At 43.6% G+C, this 9,903-nt stretch overlaps 1 protein-coding gene across 1 annotated transcript in view; it reads right to left on the bottom strand.

Moving 5' to 3' along the window:
• The window catches only part of prickle2b (prickle homolog 2b), a 19,751-nt gene extending 11,075 nt beyond the window's left edge, over window positions 1-8,676 (bottom strand). Inside the window, exons 1-2 of the mRNA XM_056273022.1 lie at window positions 8,289-8,676; window positions 1,218-1,401 (exon numbers count right to left, since the gene is read on the bottom strand). Coding sequence (XP_056128997.1) covers window positions 1,218-1,349 — 132 coding nt within the window. The 5' untranslated portion in view covers window positions 1,350-1,401; window positions 8,289-8,676. The remainder of the gene's footprint in view (window positions 1-1,217; window positions 1,402-8,288) is intronic.
• Between the last annotated feature and the right edge of the window lie 1,227 nt (window positions 8,677-9,903).

Raw genomic sequence — 9,903 nt, 5'->3', positions numbered from 1 at the left:
AGGAGCACTGACCAGTTAAAACTGAGCGTTGACTATCCCTAGTCAACAGTGTCCCACAAATCTCATCTGTTTAAACATACTCTGCACAATCAATTTTCTTCAATTCAGCCAAACTGCACCAGAAGCCACTAGACAAGAACCTACCTTGACTCATGGGTCGAATTATGCGACCCAAGAGGAGGATGAAATATTGCTGTGTTCAGTTGCTGAAGGTGATAACAGGAGGCTGAACCAGCAGCTTATTGACCTGCTCATGCCCAGGCAACAAGGCTTTATCCCATCCCAGCCAGAAAGTGAAAGTAGCATCCGTAAAACACTTTGATTGTCCTATGAAAGAGGACACCCTCACACATTTGCAGATCTTATGGTCCAATGGAGTCTTGTAAATAAAGGAATTTTCTTGGCCGTGCATGGGTCCATATAATGTCTTTGCGTATTAGGCAGGCTTTGCCAAGTCATCATGAGGGCAATGAAACCCCACTGTAAACATTTTTGCAGGCAGAATGAGTTGGAGATTAATTTGATCACTGCAACCCCATAATCCCTGGTGTGCACTACTTTGAAGACAACATATTCAGTAAAACAGGCAGGTTTATCTTCTGTTAACACGACAGTCTCATTTGGAACATTCACTAAATAAGTACATGAAGGGTAACACCATGGTCAGTGTAGGGCTGTGATCAATATCCTGTTGGGTATACACTATTAGAGAGTCATGTTAAAATCAATTTGTCAGTCTAACTATATGAAACTACAGAAAGTCTACATAATAACCACAATGCCATTGGGATGGAGCAATTTTATCATGGAAATGTTAAATTATATGTGGCTGAGATCAATTAGTTGCAAACCCAACATGCAAATGGAACAATTTGATGAAGACATAGCTCTAACGACAGCTATAACGAAGCTGAACACGAACATTTTCCAATATTTTAACTTTAGGAAAATCCGTCTTCTTAAGTAGTTAAGTTAAAATAGAACTAACTTAAACTCTGTTACGTGGGGTTGGCACGTATTTGGTAAATACAAGACAGTGATACAAGAATGTAGGTTGACTTGTGTGGCAAACAACCATTAGTTAGAGTAAATGCTGTGCAGGAATAATATGTTATATTGCAGTAATAAGGGATATAATAACATAAGGAACCTCAATGATGATGACCCCTTTGGGTGTGACTGTAGTGTGACCCCGATCACATCATAGCTGATGTTACCTGTTCGGGTTTGAGTCCCGGTGGTACCCAGGCATACTCTTCCAGGGCGCAGCCAGAATCATCATCCGATGTGGAGTTCCTCTGGAAGTCGTACATCAGCTTGGTCACCGTCTTCTCCATCTCCACAGGCATGGCTGTTACTGCATGCTCCTCACGACGACACTTACAGTGCACACAGATCTTCCTGTGGTAGAGAAAGAGGGATTGAGAAGGGGTCAGGAATACACAAGAGCAAGAACACAGAGTCGCAGCCACACACGAAGGAAAAGAGCAATTCCATTCCCTTTAAAGTTGCTGTAAGGAGTTTTGGCCTTTTGTTGACTTTGCACACCCCTTTGGACAAACGTGGAGGCGTTTTGCAGAAGAGTGACTTTATTTCATGTAAGCATTGCCTGTTTTTGCAAAGAACATTAACCTAGCTTGTATATTTGCTTCGAAGAAAAGAGTGAGAGATGTGGTGTTTTGGAAAAGGATATGCAAGATATACAGCGATGAGGGAACATATCTCCTATTGTGGCTACACATCTTGTCTGTGTTGTAAATAGTTTTATAATAATCATCATCATCATCATCATTACATTCATATAGTGCTTTTCTAGACACCAAATGCGCTTCACATTGAACGGGTTAACTCACTTCAACCACCACCAATGGTGCAGCACCCACCTGGGTGATGTACAGCAGCCATTTTGCGCTAGAACGCTCACCACACATCAGCTTGAGGTGGAGAGGGAGGAATCAATGAGCCAATTACATGGGGGGATGATTAGGTGGCCAGATGGAGAGAGCCAGGTTGGGAATTTTGCCAGGACATCAGCAAACCCCCTATTCTTTGTGATAAGCGCCATGGGATCTTTAATGACCACAGTGAGTCAGGACCTCGGTTTAACGTCTCATCCGAAGGACGGCATCTCCTACAGCACAGTATCCCCGTCACTGAACTGGGGCATTGGAATTTGATATTTGTTGTTTTTATTAGGACCAGAGGGAACACTGCCCCCTACTGGCCCACGAACACAACTTCCGGCAGCAACTCAGTTTCCCCAAGAGGTCTCCCATTCAAGTACTAGCCAAGCCCATACCTGCTTAGCTTCCGTCAATTGGCAGAGCCAGGGTACATGTTGGTATGGCTGCCGGTTTTGTCAGATTTTGAGGGGAATTCAACCCTGAGACAAGTATTTGGAGTAATTATAAAGCAATATCTAATCTTCTTGCAGATGGTCTCAATGGCTCACGTCAGTCATAGCAACATCAAAATTAAATTGAGACTGATTAATAATCAATGATAAACTCCTCATGGCAGCTTTAACCATAAGGCCACATATCACTAAAATGGTGTAACTCTGCATCATATAAGAAGTGAAAGACACTGACAATACAATCTGATGTATATTTGACAATTTAAATGTTTTGAAAAGTCTGATGTGTGGACAGAAAGTTGTTTACCCAGTCGACCCCAAATCACAGGCCTGTTTTAGAGCGAAAATAAACATCTAGTTCAGCAAATCACTATTTAAACAAAGTTAGTAATGGGGCGATCAGGTTTCCGTGGGTAAGTTTATTCTGTGACTACTGATCAGTCTTTTAAAGCAAAGCAGTTAATCAAAGTTAGTCAAAGTTACTTTCTCACAGGTATCCTTGACACTCTACTAGAAGACCTTGTTGGTAAGAGTCACAAAGACACAGTTGTTTGATTCCAGGTCCTCTACCTGTAAAGGATATGAAATGTAAACTCCACACAGTTCGAGGGTCGGGGTTCATAAGTCAAGACTTCCTGTTGTGCCTCTTACCATGACATGTGGGTGCCACAGACACTATAATCCCCCACAATTCTCTGGGGCATCACAAGTGAGGATACTATAACCAACAGTCTAGGGAAATAGCCAGTGCACATCCACTGACAGTGATGGAGAGCAGTACTGTACATACACACAGGCACGTGCAAGGACAAAAACACACACTTTTCTTTCTGTACCAGCTAAGATTGAAAGACGCTAACAGACGGTTAGGCAGGATAGTACTTCAGTCTCAACAGTCAAGAGAATCCACCCCAGTGTAAAATGGAAAGTATCCGAATGAGAGTTTCCAAGGAAATGATGGGAGGGAGTGTTTGACTTTGACACTCCTCTCCCTTGTTGCTTTATCATCGCCACACATTTCCAGACAGCAATAAAAGTGAGCCGTTGTATTTCATGGACTAGAACTACAGTAGATTTGAACATGGTGATATCAAGCACCTAGATATATCTGAGCTTAGTGATGGTAAGGTTAGTGAATCAAAGAGATAATGATGTGACATCGAACAAAAGGCATGATAGGCTATAAATTGATAGGCTATAAACCTCTGCAAATGACACAAAAACATTCAATACCAGTTAACACAGTCTGGTTTGTATTCAAACATGGAGGGAGAAGGGAGGACAGGCACAACACACATACAGATTCCTGTCTCCTTGACAGCTCCAAGATCCCCCATACAAGGGAAAATCCGGGTGGCCAATAGGTCACATCCCACTAACCCCTGCTGCCCCTCAGGCGGCCAAAACAGGGAGACAATCCCATTACCCTCCCAGACAGACGCCGGCCTGCCTTCTCTGCCTGACAGACCGCACAGTAGAGGAGCTTAAGGACATTTGGGACACTGCCCAACAGAATGACAGACTGACAGGCTAACTAGGTAGCAACTTGGCAAAATCTTGCTTCATCCCTCCACTGAAACATCATATCTTGTTTAACAACTGAGTCTATAGTTGGTTAACAATGCACTTCAGTCTTTTTGGGCTTAGCACCGATGGAGTCATGATGAAAGATTAGACACCGCAAATCCTTTAAAACCTCTTGTAGCTCAGTGGGTAACACTTTGTACTGACACGCCAAGACTTGTCGTAGGGGGAGACAATACTTAAAAGAACAATTCAATGGAGGTTTAAACTCGTGAATTTTCTACTTTCACTTGAGGATTCCTCGCCATCGGCCCTGTGCCACACAGACTATTACTGCCATCTCTAGCTTTCAGCCAAGCATTAAGCAGAAAGGTCAATCTCTACAACTTCACGTACTCTTGCACAAAGCCAGTCAACCTGTATTGCTGCAAGCCAACTGACTTTGTCGGCAAATTGCATGAATATTAACAGAGCACATGAAGGGCACCAACATAACTTCCATTAATATTGATGGAACCGTTAAAGTGATGCAACTCTGCAGACTGCTTTGTCAGGTAGTCACCCGTCAAGCTTTCTGGGTAAAAGAAGGATGATTAGCAAAACCCTGTCCCAGCGGTGCATCTCTGGAGCCAGGGGCCAAGCAGCACCGAGGTCTCCCTCATTACAGCGCAGCGTGTTCACCTGCATTAATAATACTAATGGGTGATTAACTGTGATCACACACACGTGCAAAGTGCATCTAACAGCACAAATACTCATGGCACAAATATAATATACTCTCGTTTCTCCTACACTCTCTCTATCTCTCTCTCTCTCTCTCTCTCTCTCTCTCTCTCTCTCTCTCTCTCTCTCTCTCTCTCTCTCTCTCGCTCTGGCATATAGGCGCATAAACATGTATACAATAACACCTACAGCACTGGAATTGGGACAGTGATTCATAGCGTCCGAAGGAGATGGCACCAATGAACATAAAGGCAGCAGAGATTATAGCATGTTTGCTCACATCTCCCACTTTGTTGACACACTGCCAGGTGTGGTAGCAGTCAGTTCTGCCTTGGCATGAGGAGGCACGCTTGGAGATAAGGGGTATATAAATAGCTCTGAGGGCCACAGAAAGGACCTTAAGGAAAGAACTTCAAACTGCATCCTTGCTTAAAAAACACACCACAACCTCACTGCCCAAAGAATAGCCTGATCCCCATGGTACCGATATGGAGGAATAAGCTCTACTAGGAGCATCTCTCCCACCGCTGTTCTCCTAACATCAGGAATGGCGGCGATATGGCCCACAGACGCCTGTTGCTTCTTCCTTCCCTCCCTGTCCTTATGTTTCAATGCACATTTCATGCACCTGCCCAGGATTCCCCCCTCTGGTGAAACAAAACCCTTCGTTTCCCCTTGTCATCTACGTGATTTTTATTAGGAGAAATTTGGGAGCTCTGGTAGTACAAGCCAAGTACATCACATACGCCTCATAAATGACTCCAAAGAAAAACAATGTGGAAGAGTGGACTGTTTCCTCTTTAAATGTGATTACAGACGCATAGTTGGGTATTTCACTGGCTGAGGGGAGCACGAGGTCTGCTGGAGAATAGGGGGCATGCGGTTGGATGGTAATCTCTGTGACCGTGATGTCAGTGGAAAGCCATTCACCATACTGGGTTAATTATCATCACGTTTATTCTCTAGATTATCCTTCTAACCCAGATAACGGGGCTAAATTAATCTTTAACATGATTCCCGTAGGGTCCCTGATAGTCACGTAAACGTGGTTTAGTGATTTTAACACTAAGGCATTCCCTGTAAATCTGACTTGTATGTTAAAAGGTTTCCCCAACAAACTGCCACAAACAACTTTGAAAAAAATCTGACGTTTTTGCAAAATACACTTATCTAAATGTTCAGCTGAGATAAAATAGACATATTCTTAAGTGTGTTTCTTGAGGAAATGTCTTGCCCTAACCTGTACATCAACATACAAGTTTACCTCCATACTTATTTACACATATAAACATCCATGTACTCAAATGAGTACACAGGTACAACTACACACTACAAACATAAATACTTGACATTCAGTGGGATTTGGGAGACATAGGTTCTCAGATATGGACAAAGACTTTTGTTTCTCCAGGCTATAGACCTGTACCTACAATTGGATAGAAATAAAATGAAGAATGAGTTGAGGGGGTGACTAGGGTCATGTGCTATAGCACATAACACGATTATAACTCCTTTTTCTAAACAGTTGCTTATGGACATAGTAATGGACTAGTTGACATTTCACAGAGATTATATTTGTAAAGGGAAGAAAAAAAAGTGCAGTTCCAAGAGTCTGTTTAGCCTCATCCTCAGAACATCACGACTCAACTCTACCCAAGACCGAGTTGTGGAACTCTAGCCTTGGTGGGTTTGAGCTGAATCCACCAGAAGCCCCATTCCACAGTCATTCCTCAGTGACTCCAGAAACCGCTGTAGCTTTTCCATGGCATCACTGTGGATGGCCAGATTAAAATCCCATCTATAAATGGCAGGTCTGCAGAAAAGAGGAGGCAGGATGAGGGGAGAGGAGAGGGTCGGCTGAACAGCTGGATGCGCACAGCAGCCAAGTTCTCCCTTTTATTTTTTCTTCTGCCTCTGCTTTTGTTTTCTCTGAAAGTATGGGGCAAATGGGGGGCTTCCTTTTTTCTTTTTTTTCATTGACGGCCCTTTGTTCAGGCAGAATGACATTTCCCATTTGGCGATCTGAAAGGCTTGTTGAAACTGTTGTTGCAATTCCTATGTTCCAAGTTTGGAGAGTGAGTGAAAGTGAAAAGCCTGCACTTTATATAATACAAAAATACAAGTATGCAAAGCTTTTCTTTTCACCTAAACTGAGTTTTATGTTGGCGTTCAAGCAGGTAGGGAATGAATCAGTCACAGTTTAAAATTACTGGAGGTGTTCCTGACAAGCATCGATACATGATGTTGCCATTAGCAACCAATTAGGGAGAACCAGAGCTATAGTGGTCTAAGTGACAGAGGCTGTCCCTGCATCCACCTGCCATACCGGGTTACCCTCTCTCTCCACATGCAGGACACAATCACACGTACAAACTCGTAATTTCGATTTAAACAGGGATTTGTAGACCTGGTGTAGATTAAGTGAAACCTTATTTGAAGGCTCTCCCAGATCTGGTTGAAAGAACAATGCATGTGTCATATTTTCCCCATTCTTTCTGAATGAGAGAAAGAGATTCATGTGACACCAGTCACAAAAACACACTCAGTATGAGACGGGATCATTAGATTTTTTCATATATTTATTTTTCTATAAAGCGACACGTTAAATTAGGGGGAAAAAAGAAGGAATCTCCAAGACGACCTGCAGCCGGTCTGTAAAATCTATATACATCAATAGAGTAAACACAAAGTAGATAAATATGGCGATCAAATTGTAAACGGTCGACTTTCGGACCACTTCCTGGTCTGACAGGAGTTGCCCGTTGACTCTGCGACCAGCTGTTGAAGCCACATTATTGTTTATTCCGGCGCTGGTCCGTTCATATGCTAATCCAAAATGACCCGTCCTACCTTGATCGATCCCTACCAACGATAACACCGAGGCTGCGCAAAGCGGTCTATAATCTCAATGGGAAACGTGCGTCATTTTGACCAACGAGAGCGAGCGAGCGAGCGAGCGAGCGAGAGAGAGAGAGAGAGAGAGAGAGAGAGAGAGAGAGAGAGAGAGAGAGAGAGAGAGAGAGAGAGAGAGAGAGAGAGAGAGAGAGAGAGAGAGAGAGAGAGAGAGAGAGAGAGAGAGAGAGAGAGAGAGAGAGAGAGAGAGAGAGAGAGAGAGAGAGAGAGAGAGAGAATCACAGATATGTATACGGACCGTATAACCTGGCGACGTCCTTTTCGTATAGGCACCCGTAGTGGATGAAGCCGTTTCAAAAACGAATAACCGTCAGTTTTCACGCACTTTCTATACAACAAGAATAAAATACATAATAAACGACACTTTGCCCTCTGCAACTTTCTGTCGGATGGCAATAACGTTTAACGATTACCCAACTGCGAATCAACTAAATCGCGAAGACCTTCGGAGGATCAACAACGGTCCTCAGTGAAATACCGTATATGAAGTAGCGTTCATAAATAGGGCGATCCGGGGTGAACTACAAATGACAATGTCCGTTTCGGACCATTATCGGAGTCCCCGAAACCATGCGTCGTCAACGGGATTAGGACGGGGGGTAATCAGCGCCGGTGTCAGCTGTTCAAACAGCCACACACACACACACACACACACACACACACACACACACACACACACACACACACACACACACACACACACACATATATATATATATATATATATATATATATATATAACCAACTGATGAGATAGTAGGTGTGTGCTTACCTTCTTAAAAGTTACTGGCACGGAAACCCATCGCCTTGACCTCAACGTCGGCAGTTTTTAAAATATATCTTCCTCATTGCAGACCGGATCATTACGCCGCTCCAGCTCCACCGCGAAACGTTCTCTCTCTCTCTCTGTCTCAATCTCTCTCTCGTATCTGACTACACCACGAAGCTGTCCTCGCTAGCCTATTTCCTCCGCAATTGGCCTTTTTTTCTCAACAAACCCCCTCCTTTCTCCGCAAACACACTAAAAACCACGCGAATAAAAAAAAAATCCCTACGCTCAACTCGTAGATCCAAACGATAGCGCGAAAAAACAACAGATCCAGTTCCTGCGGTCCAAACGTATAATCTCCCTTTAACTGAGGCTGGAGCGAACTGACGCTAGAAAGTTGAGTGAAGATCCGTATAGGGGGGCGGGGGGGGGGGCACTGTGGGTGCGCCGAGGCACGGAGAGTGTCGCTCCGACCGCCTGTGACAGAGGATATGAAGTGCGGATCTCTTTCCCCTTTACCCCCTCCCCCCCTTTTACCCCCACCCATCACCCCAGTCCCTCCTCGTGCTACTGCGCCGGGCGTGATGTCAGCGAGTCACCGTCCTAAACACGGGTACACTTAGAAGCGCGAATGACTTGCGTTTTGGCATCATTTGCATTTCAATACACCACTTTCCTTGGAAGCAAAAAAAAAAAAACAGGAATAAAAGTGCCCTGGGGGCAACAACCGGTTGAAAGAGGCGTCCTGCCCTGCCCAAGGGGGCAGGAAGAGAGTTCAGCCTGGTGCTGCAGAACGCTAGGGAGCAGACACTGGGTTAAAGATGAATGGGTTTAAAGGAAAGCGTCCAGAGAATCAGATGTAGTCATTGCGGCGGCGAGTCGATTCGTTCAATTATGAGACGTCACTCACCAGATCTGAGGAGTAGCCTATTTATCAACCACAACCACTGAATACAGGACCGAATAGGGTCGCTGACAGCTTCACTTTCAGCTAAACCGGCTCGAAAGAATAGTTTTTGTGATTATTAAACATGCCTTAAAGGATTATGTCTACCTGGGAAAAAATAAAACAAACAAAAACTACATAATTTCCCCAGTTATTTACAAAATCAAAGAACTTCGTGGGTCACTCATATGAAATATGTAACATAACATATAAGGAACAATATCCCAGTTAAGAAACCAGGGAAATAAAAAAATAAATAAAATGCAGGTCTGTTTACACGATGGAAAAAAAATCTAGCATCTACGTATTTGTGGGGTACAATATTCACACATGAGTGTACCACTGATAAGAATTGCATTAACAGGAATATTTACAGGCCTACACAATGCAGTAGTAAACAGTTGACTTTGAATACAATGCAATTCAGACAGCCAAATACTTACTATGCACCTACAGTGTCAGTTGATTACAGATAGCTGACTAAGTGTGGCAGTAGATGATTAATGTCCATGTTAAACTGACTATATTGTTGCAGAGGGACCAATGAGATGAGCAAGGAGCTTTGGTATTTTACTCCTCATCTCACTTTTAATCAAAGACCAGGTGTTAGTTGAGGTGAAAGAAAGACAAATCAATAAGTAAACACTATACACCATGTGCTCTGTTGGACTA

Source organism: Lampris incognitus, chromosome 2 (assembly GCF_029633865.1).
Source record: "Lampris incognitus isolate fLamInc1 chromosome 2, fLamInc1.hap2, whole genome shotgun sequence".
Taxonomy (NCBI): Eukaryota; Metazoa; Chordata; class Actinopteri; order Lampriformes; family Lampridae; genus Lampris; species Lampris incognitus.
The sequence above is the reverse complement of the archived record's forward strand: the minus strand, read 5'-3'. Positions and strand labels throughout refer to the sequence as shown.